Here is an 18150-nt window from a genome sequence, read left to right on the forward strand (position 1 = left end):
GTCAGCATACCACTCCACACCCCACCCTTCTGAATCTTCTAAATCTTCTAAATCTTCCTGGTAAACTTGAGGTCCACTACTCCTCACTTGTGCGTACCTTTAAGATGTATTTTTTTTCTTCATTTCTGTTACTTCTTTCCTTTTCCCTTTATCCCTGCTATTTATTTTACCTGTTCTAATTATATGTGCAGGTCACTGTTAGGTACTGTCTCCTGGACCTCTGCCTCATGTCCTTCCTGGGAAGAATATTAACTCTGTTCATTCTGGTTTCATTGAAAGAAGAAAATACAGTTAAGGAAGAGACTAGAAGAAAAGCTTGATTTAGGTTATGAGGCATAAGTATCAGAATCAAATGAATTTTCAACCTTGGTTTAAGAGTGGGTAGCAGGAGAATGATTAAAGGAGGCACAAATTTTATGTGTAGTATTGTTGAAGGTCAATTTTAGTCGAATATTTCACTATGGAAATAATGAGATGCTATCGCTGCAGCATCAGTGTTCGTGGAAACTGAATGTTTGTTCTTTCAGTAATCCCCTCTTAGAAGAGCAGACAGTTGTAGGGAATGCTGTAGCAGCTGCAATGCTGAGGATTCCCTGATACTGAGGAATGAATGGGCTGTCAGTGACTTCTAGCACAGCATTGGGAAAACCTCGGGCAGGCAGCTGAGGGTGGGCAGCCATTCCTCTGTTGGCACCAGTGTCTCACAGGACATCACGATGCTTCCAGGAAAGCACAGATGAACTGTCTGGCCTACCCTCGTAGACACCTTGTTTAATTCCTGGGCTCCATCTGCTGGACTCTGGCAGGTCAAGAGTCTAGTTAGTTATAGCAGTAGTTCACACTGAGACCCGGAGGCTCTGTTGGAGGAACACAGACCTTCTCAGATTTTCAGCAGCTTACAGTGTGCACTTGGTTATCACTGAGAAGTTTAAACACTTCACTAGAAGAGTTTCAACAAGGAGAGGCTGTAGTGTCTGATGTATTGGCTTAGAGGGAGTGCTGTCTTGCTACAGAAGGGCAAAACGTTAAAGGTACAGGAGTTCTCCATTCTTTTACTCAGCATTTTTTTTCAGTGCACTTATGAATCAGGAATCGTGTCAGATTCTGACAACAAAACCTCTTAGCTCCCGTGTTAGTAATGGGTCAGCCTTTGGTGGCCGGTCATATATTGAGTGCACCACTGATTAGCAGTTTAGACTTTTTTAGGTAGTTAACCTAGCCATATAACAGTGCAGTCTTGCAACATTTCCTGATTTAAAAAAAAGGATAAGGGGAAGTAAAGTTCTTGTTTATTCTCTGTTGCTTTAGAAATGATTTGTCTTTAAGTCTAGATGGACTAGCTTGTTTTTACAAATGTCATTAGTCAGCAATCACATTACATTTTAATGATCCACATGCTAGTCATCACCCCAAAAGACAATTGTTTTCTGAAAGAAATTCAGTCTATTGCAGTAGTAAAACAGATTTTATGTGTTGAAAACTTTCTCTGGGATAGAATTTGTGGAGTTCTAATCCTGCTTTTTTTCTCTTTGCCCCAAACATTAATGCTTTATGTTTATTTAATGTTTATTTGGGGAATAAACAGAAAATTCCCTCAGCAATCCCATGGAACACATACTCATAAGGATTGCAGGAGGAGGGTGTGTTAGAACTCTCCTGCTGAGTGCTTCCTATCCGTAAAATGGCAAGTCACTGTTGGCCAGAAGGACCAAGGGGATGCACTGCAAGAGCCGTGAATGTGCGTTCCAGATTGCCTCTGGTTTTTTATTTTTTTTTAATCTTTTTAAAATTTTTATTTTAAAGAGCATAGTAAATGAGAAACAAACAACAAAAAATAGAACAGTAGCAGCATACTAGTATCACAAACATAAATCAAAGCAAGAACATTTAAAGTGATAACAGGGTTTCAAGACAAAATAATATGAATTAACAGTGGTTGTTATATTACATGTTGCTATCCTCAGCTACTGTCGGATTATCTATCCATCCCTGTCCAGGGTAATCAGGTCCCCAGAACGAGGTGCCCACAGATGTATCAATCCCTTCCTCCTAAGAACAACTCCAGACCCATATATCTGAGCTCAGGGGGCTAGTCACCTTCCGGACTCAAGCCCCGACCGCCATCTCCAGGAACCTTTCATTCAGCGAGAACAAAGGAGGCAGCCCCGGAATTGGGGTGATCTCAACCCTTTTGCAAGGCCAATATAACTCCATTATCATAGGAATGAGACTTGACCAGCAAACCATCATGTTATCTTCCTTAGGGCATAGCTCAGAAAAGCATCTAGTGTTGTCCCCGGGCCAACAATGCTTTTGCTAGACTTCCTCCAGAACCCAACAACCAGGGCTTGGTCAGGCCTGAGGCAATACATCTAGAGAATGTCCTCTCCACAAACTAATTTACAGTTAAACTGTAACACATTTAAACACTGTAAACTAAATTTACAGGATTTACAGTTAAAATGCCTAAGAAGCTTGGATGGTGGCACTCCGTCCCTTCCTTGGGCCTTTTAGAGTATATTTTGATAAATCATGGGATATGTGTCAGTAGCTGTATTTGCCTCTTGCCTTTGCTTTTCTTTTTTGACATTCGATTTTGTGCCCTGTTAGGGTTTTTTTAACAGCCTCCGAACTGAACTTGTCGAATATCCAGGCATAGCAGTTTCTAACATTTGCCCAGGACCTGTGCAGTCACAGATTGTGAACAACGCCCTAGGTGAAGAAGTTACAAAGGTAAAAGTTTCCAACTGGGGACTCATTCAAATGATTTACTACTTATATGTTAATATTCTATCAATATATATCAGGGATTTTAAGTCAGAACTGTTTATGAATTACTCATAACACTTAACTCATGGCATTATGAAATTTGTTAAAGTTGGCTGGCCGTGCTTTGGCCCTGAGTTTTAATAAAGACTAATGCCGTGTCCACTATTGTGTAATGGTTTTTTCACTATTAAGAAACTCCTTTGATCTCTTTCCATTCCTCCTCATCTTCACGTTTATAGGATTTCATTTGCTAAATGCATGTCTCAATAGTAATTTGGTTTTTATCACTACAGTGATTAAAATGAGTGTTATATACTCATTAATGGTGCAATTGTAATTAAAAGCAAACTTCTTTTAGTGACCTATACTACCTTATCGGGTATTCCCATGATTCATGTTAGGCTTCCTGAACATTAGGAAAGTTTACAAGCATCCATCAGTATGTACAGGAACATCCACAGGGCATGAGGGCACACAACTAGATGGCTTTGGGGTCTTTTCTAACTTAGAAGTTTTGTAACCAGCTTGGATACTCAGCATTCACTTCATTTTCCATCTTTTCTTAGGCTGTGGGCAATGGTGGAGACCAGTCGTACAAGATGGCAACTAGTCGTTGTGTGCGGCTGATGTTAGTCACCATGGCCAATGATTTGAAAGAGGTCTGGATTGGAGATCAACCGTTTTTGTTGGTAGTGTATTTGTGGCAATATATGCCAACCTGGGCCTGGTGGATAACCAACAAGTTAGGAAAGAAAAGGATTGAAAACTTCAAGAGCGGTGTGGTAAGAGCAATTTATATATTTCTTAGTTTCAATTGTAAAGTATAAAATCTTAGTATCAGTTTTAAAGTATAAAATCTTATACTGCCTAAAACACTTCCTTCCTGATTCTCCGTCAGTCGCATGATATAAAAAGTATTCTACCCTCATATGTACCTGATAGGTTACTGTAACTTATCACTAGTCTCGGAGAACTTTTCATCTGAAAGGTTGCCATTTATTCTCTTCCACCTAGTCTTTGACCAGTACATGTGCCGCAACAGTGCTCTTTCCCCGTAGCTTCTCCTTCCAACCCCTGCCGTCCTACCAGTCTCAGTTCAGGTGTCACTGCTTTCCTCTCACTTCTGCCCAGGACTGGGTGCACCTCAGCCCTGTGTGTTCTTCCTCCCGGCGTTGAGTGTTCTGTTCAGTCAGGCACACGCACTTGGTGTGCTTCCAGTGCCCATTACCTCCTTTCCAAAGTACTCTGCACATCACAGAGGCCCCTGTGCTGAACTCTAAGGGGAAAGGATGATCACTTCTTCATCTAGCTTTCATTTTTATCGCAATTAGTGACCAAGATTGTCAACTGTTTCTGAGAAAATGATGACCAGAAAGTTTAACCTATACATAACATGGCAAATGTAATGCATTCATCCCCAAATTATAAAATCTGATTATGCAAAGAAAGGGTATTACTTTGAATGGTTTTTATTAGTAAAGTTGTTTCTTTCATATACTTTGTTACTACTGTCTTTCATAACTCAGCAAATGTGGCTCATATATGAAAAAGAGAGGCATGAAAAAGGACCGTACTATGTTGTCATTATGTCATCTACTGTTGTTTAAGCAATCCACTTTAATGTCTAATCCATTTGTTAGACATTTAATTTCTTCCAACTTTTTGCAACACAGTGAAAATGAATTATCAGGGTAAAAGCAAAAAACAACAAATCCTTAGAGATTAAAAGATTCTAAAAGCAGGTCTTGTCAAACACTTGAGCACACAGGACAAGGACTGATGATTCATGTTCCCGTCACTCTTACAGGATGCGGACTCCTCTTATTTTAAATTCCTGAAGAAAAAACATGACTGAATGGAACACTTGCAATTTCTCAGCTACTTGAGGGAGAAGTGAAAAACAACCACAGCAACCTGCTTATATTTTTCAATACAACTTTACTTTCAGCATGTAATGAATAATAAACATTGCCATGAATCTTATATTAATACATACTATGTTCTTGAATAAAAAAGGTTAAAAAATATTTAAGAGTATGTGCTTATAATCTAGGTTAACGTACCTAATCAAGGAATTACACTCTTCTTTGTAACATATGTCTTAGTCTGTTGTGTGTCTATACCAAAGTATCACAGACTGGATGATTTATAAACCACAGAACATTTTTTCTCACAGTTCTGGAACCTTTGAAGTCCAAGATCCAGGCCCCAGCAGAGTAGGTGTTTGCTGAGGGCTAATCTCTGTCTCTCAGGTGCACCTTGTTGCTGTGCTCTCCGGATGGAAGCAACACTGTTTCTACAGGGTGGAATGGGTTGTAGGGTGGGTTGACCAACCCTTTTATAAAGGCAGTGAATCTCTTTCATAACTCTGTTGCCTCCTAAAGCCGTGTTTTTCTTGTTTTTTTTTTTTTTTTTGGCTTCTTGAGGCAGGGTGTTGCTATGTATTTCAGGCTGGCTTTGAACTCACTTGATAACCCAGATTGGCCTTGACCTCAAGGTGATCCTCCTGTCTCAGCCTCCCAAGTCCTAGAATTACAGGCATGTGCCACCATACTCAGCCTAAGGTTATGCCTCTTACTGCTGCTGCATGAGGGTTAAATTTCAATTTTGTGGGAACAGAAACATTCACACACTAGCCACATAACTAGCATAGGTTGCTTGGGGGTGGGGTGAATAACTGCATGGAATTTCACACATCGCAGAGTGCTGGATAAGGAGCAATTTTAAAAGAAGGGTTGGGAATTGCCCTACCTCCAAACTACTCAGAAATGTGGACTGCTTTAAGTGCCTGAAATCTGAAGCAGTAAGTGGGACTCAGACTTATCATTCGTTACACACCTGCCGTATGGCCTTTGCTGTCCTGGCTGCTTAGTATTATTTAACTCCCTTAGTCCTCGTAGCAGCACCCAAGGTAGGTGGTGTTATCTACCTTTATAGATGAAGCAAGAGATGCCCAAGCGACTAAGTGCAACTTGCAAGGTCTCAGAGCTTGTAAGAGGAAGATTAAGGATTCAACTCAACTCAGGCAAACTGCACTGACAACTCCTCCCTGCCGTGATAAATCATTCTCTACTACTCAGTGTCTTGCAGCAGAAACGATGTCTAAGCCATAAGGGGAAGTCAACAGGAGTAATGGACACCAATTCACACAGCCCACAGCTTGGCTGCAGCCTAAGTAACGTACAGGAAGTAACTTAGAAGAGTTGTTGGACACAGAGGCGGTCACTCCAGTACTGTCCCTTGCAAAGGAGGAAGTCGTGATGAAGCTACACCGTGAGGTGCACCAGGTAAAAGCAGTGGAATAATATACACACATGGCCATATCCTAGAAGCATGAGCTACAAGATAATACTATTTACGTGTACTTCAGTATACGCGCCTAGAAGGTAGCCTCATTTAGCAAGAAAACATGAGTGAAGACACCCTTGAGAGGTATTGCGGTGGTATTCTAATGTTTGCTTGGGGAGGAAGAGAACGGGGGTACGCTATGCAGATGGGGTGTAATAAGATGGCACTTGCATAACCAGTGGTGGAAATGAAAGTTGAGATTTACTATAAAAACAAACAGAACATTGTACAAACAAAACAAAAAATTGTAACAGCAAAAACATTGGAATAATTTTCAAATGGTACAAAAAACTACGTTATGTGGCTTGTTACAAACAGAGAATAATGTGGAAGCCCTTTGTGGAGAAGGCATGATTGCAAGTGGGCTCAAATAAAAGAACTGAGACAGATGAAGAGGAGCTTTTGAAAGTCAGGGAACTGGTGAGTTTTGCTTTACTTGTCATTGCATCCCCCATGCTCGCCTGGCATTGCTCCTGCTGGTGTTACGGTTTCTTGAAAAGATGTAGGGGAGACATTCCTTGCTTCCAGAATATAATGAATTAATAACAAGAGACTGACTGGTACAGGGATGAGAGGAAAAAGCAGTGAGATCATTTTGCTCACCTACTCTTTCAGTGCAGGGTTTTTTTTTTTTTTTTTTTTTTTTTGGTTTTTCTCCAGTACCGGGAACCGAACTCACGACCTTGTGCTTGCCAGACAGGCGCTTCTGCCGCTGAGCTAAATCCCCAGCCCTCAGTGCAGGGTTTAAGCGAGTGACTGTTACAAATTAAAATGACATGTTTATGACATGCCATTTTTATGGCATGCAGTAATTCGAAAAATACTAGAGGAAAATACCATACATACCCTTTCTGTCTTGGGCTTTTGACCAAGATTGAAAAGGCAGTGTACCTTGTCGTAGGTAGTCAAGAACTGTAGAGGCAAGTGGTCACATACTTTTAAAAATGTGGCTTCTGTACTGACCCATTTCCCAATCAGTATCTTGAATGACACTTTCCAATACAAAAGAAACTGTTCATTGGACAGTGTGAAGGGAGGCGTAGTGGGTTTGTGTGGATGACAGTTGGTGAGTGGGTACTTATGCCGGGGAGGGCGGGGGAAGCAGTAGCTTTAGGATGTTTTCCCAGCACTGTGCACCTGCAGCCTGAGACCACAGTCACTTGTCATGTAAATTGAACGGATAATTTCCAAGTATTTCCAACACCTTCCCTGGGGACAACTGATAGACCCGAACTGTTAGCTAAAGTGTACACTTGGCAAGAGTTGACACATTTGTGAAACTGACACACTTGTGAAGCTATAACCAAAATTAAGAGGTCTCTCAATTGCATTCTGTTTGGATCTTGGCAATATACTTACTCCTCATCGTTTGGCTCTTGGATGCCTTTAAGGAGATCTAAGAATACTTTCTGTCCAGCTCTTCCACTTGTTGATGGGATGATCGATGTGAATTACCTACACATTCACTACTAAAATTTGGAAGAAAAGTGAGTTTTAGAGGAAATTCATAAAATCGAGTTTTAATGTATCAGGTAGAGATGTCAAAGAAGATATAAAGGTTCAGTGTTGGAACAGCATTTGGGTTAGGTAAAATATTTGCGTATCATCAATTAGTAACAGTTGAAGTTTTAGGAGCAGCTAAACATGTCTATGGTGAACACAATAAAAAGAGCAGGCCTAGAACTAACTGGTGAGAAATTCCAAAGTGTATAGAGCAAGTGTAAGAGGAAAATGGTAAAGGAGATTGAGTAGTAGCCAGGAAGAGAGAAAGAAATCATTGTGGTGCCAGAAAAGTCCAGAAGAAAACTCCAAAGGTGATTCGGGAAGGGGCGCTCAAAGGGGTGGAAGGCTACAAGAACACAAGGAAGACGAGCACATAAAATAGCCAGCTGATTTGAAAATAGTGACCTTCACAAAGTTTTTTTAATCTGGGGAGCAATGGAGATGGATCCAGACTGCAGTGGTTTGACAAATGAATGAAAGAGGAAACCTGGCCATGAGTGACATGGAGAAATACCGGACCAGTTGACACAGGTGAAAGGTAAAAGGTCAATGGAAGCTATGACTTGGTATATTATTAGGAATTTTTTTCCTGGTACTGGGGATTGAACCCAGAGCCTTCACAATGATCTACATCCTCAACCCTTTTTATTTTTAATTTTAAAACAGGGTCTCACTAAAGTTGCCCAAGGTAGGCTCAAACTTGTGATCTTCCTTCTCCAGCCTCGGTATTGTGATTACAGGCAGCTATGGCTTGGCATTACTCTACTATCAAGCAACTTAAAATTCCTGTTATGGGGGGGGTAAATTTTGCCAGTCAATGGAATGTCATACAATCATTAAAAGTGGTCAAAGAATTTTTAAGGACACGGGAATATTTTCCTAGGTAAGTAAAAGAATGAAAAATTCTCCAGCTAGTAATTAATAAGCCTGAGATCTGAACTCAGTTAATATGTCACTATCTTAATAACTATACTATCTTGCCTGCCTCCCAAAAGATTAACTCACAAGTCTCATGAATTCATTAACTAAAAATTAGTCAAAAAATTAATTCTTTAATATCGCCAAAGTGAACTGGTCTACATACTAAAGGAACCCCAACTAATACATTTAAAATAATTTCAATCATTTCTAATGACAGTGCATCACTCTATAACCAATCTAGCAGGATCCTATAGATTTCATGGAAATTAAGGAGTAAATTCATGTCGCAACTGACGCAGCTTCACTGTTCATGCCCCTGTTAAGTACATATAAAATATTCCTAAACACAAAGAGAATGAAAATAAAATTCTGGTCACATTTTAAGAATTTTTTTAATCTCCTAACTCTAGTCTATGTATCTTAAGATACTACTAACTTATAGTCCTATGAGATAAGTCACTCCTTGGTAACTTCCACTGAAAAGAAAGGCTTTAGGACAGTGATGGCGAACCTTCTGGAGACAAGTGCCCAAACTGCAACCCAAAACCCACTTACTTATTGCAAATTGCCAACAATGCAATTAAACCTGAATACAGAGGTTTTAGTTCGAAAAAAAAAATTCATACATTAACATCTTTTGTCTTAAAAGAAAAACAGCAACAGAGTTTTCAATGATATAAATAGCTTATTATTAAAAGGTAAGTTTCCATTTGGCATGCAATTTGGCATGCACAATTAATGTGATCTTGATGTTGTATGCATGCTGATAATTTGTCAAACCTTGGCTGGAGCAACTTGGCTCCCTTGTTGAGAGAGCGAGCTCTCACGTACACCATAGATTCACCATCACTGGCCTAAGGCATCAGCTGTCTGAAAGGCTGTGTAGGAGTCATAAGCAGATTACCTTAATCTAGTTCTGCCTGCAAATATTCGCATGATAAGTGGAATAAACCCTGTTTGTTTCACATCAAAAGGATATTTGGAAAAGAGGGGTAAGAGTTTTTTGGAGAGATTTTATAAAATTCTGTAAGGTTTCTGAACTGAGGTATATGACAAAAACGAACACATTATATGAAGACATACACAGTATGTTAAATGTTAAAGCTAAAACAGTATAACACTTGAAAATACTATAAAAATTAATTTTATTTCAAATAAATAAACATTATACTAACTTTTGAAAATATCCATTATCATTCATTAAAATGCTGACAAATATTAGTTATGTACAAATTGCACATGTGTTGATTTTTAAGGTGAGTAATCTACCAAATATTTTACAAAGCATTAAAAAGTTGCTAACAAATGTTTTATTGTATCTACCAAAGCCTACCATGATCCATAGGGCACAAATATTGGCCAATTAATTCCAACTTTGATGTTCAGCATGAAGCTGACTTTGGTTTTGGGCTAAGAAAACCTATTTCATGGAAGTCAGATTTTGCTCAGGCATTCCCATGATATGAAAATGCCCAGGAAGCTTTAAGAGTTACACTGTTCCTTTTCTGGTGACAGCTCCTGGATGGTATCACAATCACAATGGGCTCCAACACCAGCGGACAGAGAGAGGTTCTGAAGAGTAGATCGGATATCCCAGGGGAGGCTCAGCAGCCTGCACTGTAAGGTTTCTTAAAAGTAGTGGATGAGCTTGGATGCTATACCGCTCCTCGTCGTCATTTGTGGCATAAAGCAGTTCCCAGGAGAGATTGGCCCACTGCCCTCTAACGGCTTCAGCATTTAACTTCCCAACTTGGATCAATACTTCCTGCAGGGTCAGCACTCGCCCAGTGTAGACTCCCTTTCAAATATAAAAGTGGGAGGGTGAGAGATAGCATTCTGGCCTTTATACACTTATTTATAAACTCAGAGAAACATCACAGCTGGGCAAACTTTCTCCCAAGTTCAAAAAGACATAAAATGCTGTTTTAAAATGTTCACACGAAGAGCCGCTGATTTTTGGAATCAGGCACTGCCTCTATTAGCATTTTGAGTAAGGGTAAGAAAAATTTCCTGACACCTGTTTCACTTAATCACCAAGACAAAATCACAGCTCCTTCCCTTTGTTTTCCTTCTCTGGTCCCTCAATCCACCTAGCCTCAACAGTGCTTCTGAGGTATGCGCGAGGCCGTGGATGTTCATGTGATGGACTCCTTTTCAAAAGTGGCTTTATTGAGATTCACTTCACATTCTCCCCCATTTGCTCCTTTAATGTATAAAATTCAGTGATTTTAGTATATTCACAGGCAAGTGTCACCATCACGATGCTGAATTTTAGAACATTTTCATGACTTCAGAAAGAAACCCTGCCCCTCTTGTCTCATTCTCCCTGCCCTATATAAGCAAATGCAATTTCTATCTGTATAGATTTGCCTAGGCTGGAAATGTCATGTGAATTAATCATGCGACACGTGTGGTTCTGACTTTGTTCTCACACTTAGCATATTTTCAATGTTCACGTATGTTGTAGCCTGAATCAGTACTATGTCCCTTTTCATAGCTGAATGTTTCACTGTATGGATATACTGTGGCTTGTTTATACACTTATCAGCTGACGTATCAGATCACTTCTATCTGTTAGCAATTACGTTCACAGCATAAATGCTATGAACATCCATACACATTTTTATGTTGATCTTTTTCCTCTGTTATACACTTAGAAGTACAACTGCTATGTTGTACAGTAATTCTATACTTAACTATTAGAAAAACTGCCAGAATCTTTTCCATTTTCCATTTCCAAAAGCAGTGTGTGGAGGGCTTTAATTTTTCTACAACCTTGTCATGACTTGTTACGACCTGAGTATTAGCCATCTTAGTGTACATAAAGTGATAGACTGTAGTTTTGGTTGCATTTCCCTGATGATTCGTGATGCAGAACATTTTTTCATGTGTTCACCTGCCATCATCATAGCTTTAGGGAAATATCTACACAGATCCTTTACCTATTTTTAATCTGCACTGCCTCCTTACTATAGAACAGAAGAATTCTTCACATATTCTATGAACAAGTCCTTTATCAGATTCAGATATGTCTAATTATTTTTCCCCTTCAGAGTATTTTTACATTGTGACAGTGTTCTCTGATGCACAATTTTTACTTTTGACGGTGTATTTCTTTTTTGTTTCTCATGCTTTTGATGTCAATCTCAGAATCTACTGTTAAGTTCAAGGTCATGAAAATTTACTCTTATGTTTTCTCTTAAGATTTTTATGCCTTTAGCTCTAACCTAAAGGTTGTGATGCTTTTTTTTTTTTTTTCCTTTTTTGGTGTTGGGAATCAAACTCAGGACCTTGTGCTTGCCAGGCAGGCACTTGTGCCACTGAGCTATATCCCTGGCCCCTGTGATGCATTTTAAAGTTAATATTTTTTAATATGGTGTAAAGTAAGGTCTTGAGTGGGGTGAACAGCATCTTCAAAGAAGTCCTAAGCAACGGTACCTTTGAGTGTGGCCTTACTTGGTATGGATACTTTACAGATAGGATTAAGACTCTCAAAATGAGATCACTGTGGATTTAGCTGGGTCTACAAGCCAAAGAAGGTGTCTTAGTAGAAGAGTGGAACAGGAGAACTGCCACAGGATACAGGGAAGAGGGTCACAGGAAGATGGAGAGAAAGACTAGAGCTATGTGGCCACATGCCCAGGAAGGCTAGAAGGAAGGGGCAAGGAAAAACACTGGGGTTGTTTACGCCATTACCACTTAATATTATTCATGATACAGCTGGTTCTTGTCAGTTCCCCTTTTGTCTTCTATACTGCATGGCTTTGTGTGTATGTGTGTGTACGTATCTCTATTTGTCCCTATTTTCTTTTACATCAAGTAAATATTTTTAAGCTGGCACTTTAATGTCTTTATGGATTTTTCACCTCCTTTTCCCAGTCAGTTGTTGCCTACAGTTTGCCATGTGTCTTATTAGAGCTTTCGATGTACACCAACTCCCACTGAGACATAAAAATGCTACTTTTGTATAACTGTATTCACTTTTTCCTCTTTTTGTGATTTTATGGTTATAATATTACATCTGTAAATGACATCAAAATACAGTAATGCATTGTTATAATTATTACATAATTGCAGTACGCACTGTGGCAGCACATCTACTTTACATAATTGTGTATCTTTTAAAGAACTTGAGAGAAAAGGGAGCACCTGTATATTTGTTGGTTTTGCGATTTCTAACTTATAATTCATTTCTTTTATTCTTGTAGATGCAGGTTATCATTTAGAATCATTTCCTTTGTCCCTGTTGATATCCTTTGTACAATTATTGGCAAGTATATTGCATTTCTGTACATTGCCTATTGCTTTATAAAATTCTTTTCAACTCTGAAAAAGACATATGCATTTATACTGTTTTTAAAAATTACATAGTTACCAAAGAAGGTGGTTTTTTTTTGTGTGTGTGTAGGGGGGACAGTCCATTACTGTCTGGGATCACATGCATTCAGCCAGAAAATTTCTTGAGTATTCTCAAGGGGCAGGACAGTAAGCAACAAATTCTCCATTTTTCTTTACCTGGGAATGTCCCCTTAATACTTCCATTTTTGAAAAATTTCTTTGTGGCACTCTTAGGTAATAGTTTTTCTAGGCTTTCCTTAAAATTTACATGCCATTTTAACGTTCTGCCTGGTTTCTGGCTTCCAGCATTTTATCAAGATGTGTGTGTTTGTGGATCTCTTCGTTTTTACCCTAAAGGTCACTGAGCTTCCTGGTTGTGTAATGTTTCTCGGTAACTTTGTGAAATTTTCAGACAATACTTTTTTTCTTCTTTCTCTTTCTCCTGTCTCCTAGCACCATCATTTATAGGTTGTGACATTAATGTTGTTCCACATTTCTTTGAAGCTCTCTTTCTTTTCTTCGTTTTTCTCTCTCCTTTCTTTGGATTGCGTAGTCACTACTGATCTAAAATCTTCAAATTCACGGATTCAGCTGCCAGTTCCAATCTGTTCAACCTCATTTTTATAATTTATAATTTCTCTACTGACATGTTCTACTGGATGTGAACTTGTTATCAGAATTTATTGCCTTAATTATGGTTTCTCTGGGTGATGTGAACATCCTCCTTTACTTTGAAATGTTTTTACAACTGACATCTGCTTGCTCTCACAGGCAGTTTCTGTTAACTGCTATTTTCTCCTCGTGTGTGGATTCAACTTTTCTGTGTTATCTCTTGCAATTCTTTATTGACAACTAGATGTTATAAATGGCATTGTAGAAACTGGGTACTGCTTCTTGACCCCTTACTCCCTGGGCACGTTACTGATATTCAGTTGTTTATTTAGTGAATGGTTTGATTAATCCAAGTAAACATAAATCCCTACCTTACCTACCCTCTCCTTCTCCCTCATTTGAAATCCCAGATACTGCTTTGCTGCAAGTGCAGCCCCAACAGAAAACTCACCGTTCCCTTAGCAGGGCAATAGTTCTGATAGGTATGGTATAGATCTAGAGAGTATCCCCCAAGCCTCATTTAGAAGGCGGTAAGACCATGGCAGCAGTAAAGCTCACTTACTTTTAGGAGGTGGGGGTGGTTGGAGGTGAGAAGCTGCCCTCCGCCCGGGCCTTCCACTATATTGTGTCTGCATTGGAGCCACCTGACAACGGGCTGAAAACACAAGCCAAAATACATCTCTCCTCCTTTAAGTTGTGAGCACTGGGTATTAGAGACTAAAACCTCCAGGCACTCTCTGGCAAGTTCCCACCGCTTGCCAATATTATTTTCAACAAGAACCTGAGGCATAAATTGTTGCCCAGATGGATCCAATCAAATTTGGTTCCTTCAGAGGGACTGCTGTGGATATCAGTGCTTTGGATCCAGCTTTGGATCAGTCCTTGGTACTGCTTTGGATCCAGTGCTTTGGAGCAGTGCTTTGGATACCTGACCGTCGTTATGACCTGAGAATAGCTCTTCTCTAGTGTTCCCTTCCTTGGTCCGCTTTGTTAATCTAGCCAGTTTACTTTTCACCAGTCTGCACTGCTCCAGAGGGCCTTCAAAGTGTCCACACTGTTGCAAATTAATCACTTCTTTGGGGAAGAGTTTCAGTGCTCTATTTTTTTTTCTTCTCCCCCAAGGAAAAATCTTTGAGGCAGAGATCTGTGTGAAGAGGTAGAACAATACCATGCTTCTCTCTGCGTGAAACTTCTGCTTTGGAAGATAAGAAAAACTCACTGGAGCAGAGAGAGGAGTCTTAGGTCTTGCAATTTGTCTCTGCCAGTGTAGAGCTTCTGCTTTCGAAGTAGCAAGGATGCTCGGGATCTAACATTCTCAGTGCTGACAGGCCCAACATGAAGCCCCCAGCCCAGGAACAGGGTTGCCAGAAGGCCGTCCCACCTCCTGACTACTCATGGCTGGAAGCTAACCTCAGCAATGAGAGGGGAAGCAGGAGAAACGCTGGGCTGTCCCTCCTGGGCAAACGCTCCTCCACCTGGGAGCAGAGGGAAAGGGAGCCCTATGTTCCTGGGGCCCCCAGAATGGAGTCTTTCCTTCCTGAAGTGAGTGTTGGTTCTGGTTCTGGTCTTTTGCTGATCTTACTGGGTTTTAGATTTTCCTGAAAAAATGTATTTCTTCAGCTTCCCTCTAGACCATTCTGAAAATTTCAATGGTTACTTAAATTTTTTTCTATAAATTTTTTTCTATCATTGGGGAGAACATTTGTATAAGTCCACACACACACTAGTGTTAGTCAGCCTTGGAACTCCGGGTAGGCTCATAATATTGAATCTTGCATGTTGCACACAATCAATGCAAAAAGAAAAAGTATTAAATCTTTACAAAGTCATCCTCTTTTTGGAGTCTCTATGCATTCTGGATATGTTTGCTTCAAATAAAATACAGATGTCACCAAAAAAAATAATTTGCCACTTACAAACTAACTTTTCTTCTATGAGTCAAAACCAAGTGAGCATTCTTACACTTGAACTAGGCACGGCAATACAAGCGATTTCGTCAAATATGCCACTGCACATTACATGTACTTGGCTACCTCACAGCTCAGCTGGTGCACAGTGGCTGCACAATATCACTAATTGCTTCTTACCCAGTTGGAAAATTAAATGAATCAACTAGTCTAGAGCTGGACTACCTTAATAAAGTCATGATTAAAAATGCTCTGAGGCCAGGGATATAGCTCAGGAGCACAAGCGCCTGCCTGGCAAGCTCAAGGTCCTCAGTTCGATTCCCAGTACTAAAAAAAAAAAAAAGCTCTGAAACTGTAACTGATACATACCAATAACTGGAATGTTGTATGTCTACCGCCTGATTCAAATATTTATAACTTTCTAATCATTACAGTTAATATAAGAAAATGTTTAAAAATATTTTTAACCTTACCATGTTAGGGTCGTAGCCCAGAGAGAACAAGCAAGGCTTTTCTTGTAAAACTGCTTCCTTCCACTTTTCATCTGATACTAAACCAATGTACCAGTCATTTTCATATTCTTCCAGGAAGTCTTTTAGCTCTTTAAAATCTTCTATTGGACCTAAACTTGCTTTATCAACCATTAGTTTCACAGTATATCTGAAAAATGGAAAAGCCACACCATTTTTGAGAATTTTCAAATCAATTCTATAGGTAAAATAGATGTGTTTGATCAATAGTTTTAAGACTGACTTGAAATCATCCAAATTTGAAACCAGCAGTTGAGGGACAGATGAAATAGTAAGAGTGAAGAAACCCAGCCAGCCACATGAAAAACAGCTCCTTTACACAAACAAAAGTAAAGGAAGCAGAAATTAAAGAGTACCGCTGATAAAATTACAATGTATGCTAAGCATTTTTCCATTCGTTGAAGTGAATTAAAAAAAACTAGAACTGAAAAAAAAAATTCCCCCAAAACAACACAAAACATTTTTCTGCCAGTGTCAATGTTACAACTTGTATATAGAATGAGAAGGAGTTACCTGAAGGCTTTCAGAGCTAGCTGGAACAGTTCTGGTTTTACTGTGAGCCAGTCCAAGGCAGTAGACCAGGGCAAAACACCACTGTAAACTCTTAATATATGGCCAGCAGTAGGAGCCACATCGTCTATTCCCAATAAACCAAAATAACAAGTCATTACTGTATGAACATAAAAGTCCTTTAAAACCTTGTCCTTTGCAATCTCTTCCAGTGCAGCTGAGGCCACTGCTTCTGAGTGGAAACATTCTAACTGACTTAAGACGAACTGGTACCAGTCTTCTGGAAAGAGGGAGCTCATCTCTTTCATTTTGGAGCTGGGCATACAGGTAGGCCTCCACTCTTCAGGTAAGCTCACTAAGTGAGAATGCGGAGAACTGAACTCACTGAGAGGGATATAAGCCGTGCTTTGTTCCCTTCCTCTGTCAATAGCTGGGTATCCCAGCAGAACTGCTTTGTACAGATTGTGTTCGGAAATGGTGCCTGTAGGAATATCAGCAACCCTCTGTGAGTCTACTGAGCCTGGAATAGGCAAAGTTGTACCTGGGAAATCTTTCAACCAATTTTTTCCTTTTTTGACTGTTGGCTCATCATCAAAAATATCGTCTGACCAGTCATCGAAAGTTTGTGATTTAATACTGTCTGTGTCTTCCGGGGAATTGGGACGTGGTGATGTGTTCAAAGGAGGAAGTACTACTGGAGATGTTTCCCCTTTACTTTCAGTTTTGTGAACATTCTCCTGCTTACTGGGCCTTTCAGAGCAGTACTGAACGAGGATGAACACAAGCACTTTAATAAGGTCACCTTTGAAACTTTTTAAATTTTCATGAGAGTCAATTATGCCAGATAGGACGATCCTGGCGTCAGAATATAGCTTCACAGGCAAAACAGTACAGGGTGTCAAGACATTCCCAAAGTGTTCATTAAGGGAACATACTTTTGGGCATTCTTGTTCAAAAGCACTTTCAAAAAGTTCATCAACTCTTCGGGCTTCAGCAGTATGACAGGATGTTTCTTGCAATTCTAACCCCTGAAAAGAAAATAAAGAATACTTGAGTTTAAAATTATTTATTACATAGAGAACAGCAACTAGTCTTGTAAATACCCATAGATTCTCATAATAAGGATGACACAATTTCTTTAACTCAAGGGCTACACCTTAAACTTTATGACATTTGATGTTTTGATATTGGATAGGGAGACTAACAGTAATGACTTTGCTATTTTAAGATAATAATATTTCCACTAAAGATAATAATATTTCCGCTAATTTATCCAGATAAATTAGCAGCTCTGCGTGGTGGCGCATGCCTGTAATCCCAGCACTCGGGAGGTTGAGGCAGGAGGATTGTTGCAAGTTCAAGACCAGCCTGGGCTACAAAGTGAGCTCAAGGCCAGACTGAACTGCACAGGGAGACCTTGTCTTATAAAGACAAAATAATAAATAAATAAATAAATAAAATAAAAAATAAATAAACAAAATCAGGTAAATAACTTTATTGAATATGAACATAATTTTAAAAGTATCAATTTGCAAGACTGAATCACACCATAATGTGAAATCAGAATTTGGGCAGAAAAGACAAAGTGGAATTATAAATTATGTACAGTAGTTTTGTATTCTTACTATTCCACTTCATAAGAGACTAAGAGCATTATAGTATCATGTGGAGGTGTCACAATTTAATCATATTCTTATTCAAGTTTTTAAATG

The 18150-nt window shown here is 39.4% G+C and overlaps 1 protein-coding gene and 1 long non-coding RNA gene across 5 annotated transcripts in view; one reads left to right on the plus strand and one right to left on the minus strand.

Moving 5' to 3' along the window:
• The first annotated feature begins 2575 nt into the window (after positions 1 to 2575).
• LOC102020547 lies at positions 2576 to 4796 on the plus strand. The gene is made up of 3 exons (XR_263302.2): positions 2576 to 2733; positions 3336 to 3551; positions 4577 to 4796. It is a non-coding gene; the product is annotated as an uncharacterized LOC102020547 (long non-coding RNA).
• Positions 4797 to 9669: 4873 nt separating this feature from the next.
• Positions 9670 to 18150, minus strand: part of Pcnxl4 (pecanex-like 4 (Drosophila)) — a 34998-nt gene continuing 26517 nt past the window's right edge. For 3 of the 4 annotated variants that reach the window (XM_013521992.1, XM_013521994.1, XM_005399186.2), the window contains exons 9-11: positions 16442 to 17466; positions 15872 to 16058; positions 9670 to 10339 (exon numbers count right to left, since the gene is read on the minus strand). In XM_013521992.1, coding sequence (XP_013377446.1) covers positions 10076 to 10339; positions 15872 to 16058; positions 16442 to 17466 — 1476 coding nt within the window. In that variant the 3' untranslated portion in view covers positions 9670 to 10075. Of the gene's footprint in view, positions 10340 to 11844; positions 14147 to 15871; positions 16059 to 16441; positions 17467 to 18150 lie in introns of those variants that run through there. The other variant, XM_013521993.1, reaches the window with a different exon arrangement.

Source organism: Chinchilla lanigera, unplaced genomic scaffold, assembly GCF_000276665.1.
Source record: "Chinchilla lanigera isolate Chin_1 unplaced genomic scaffold, ChiLan1.0 scaffold00065, whole genome shotgun sequence".
NCBI classification, from domain to species: domain Eukaryota; kingdom Metazoa; phylum Chordata; class Mammalia; order Rodentia; family Chinchillidae; genus Chinchilla; species Chinchilla lanigera.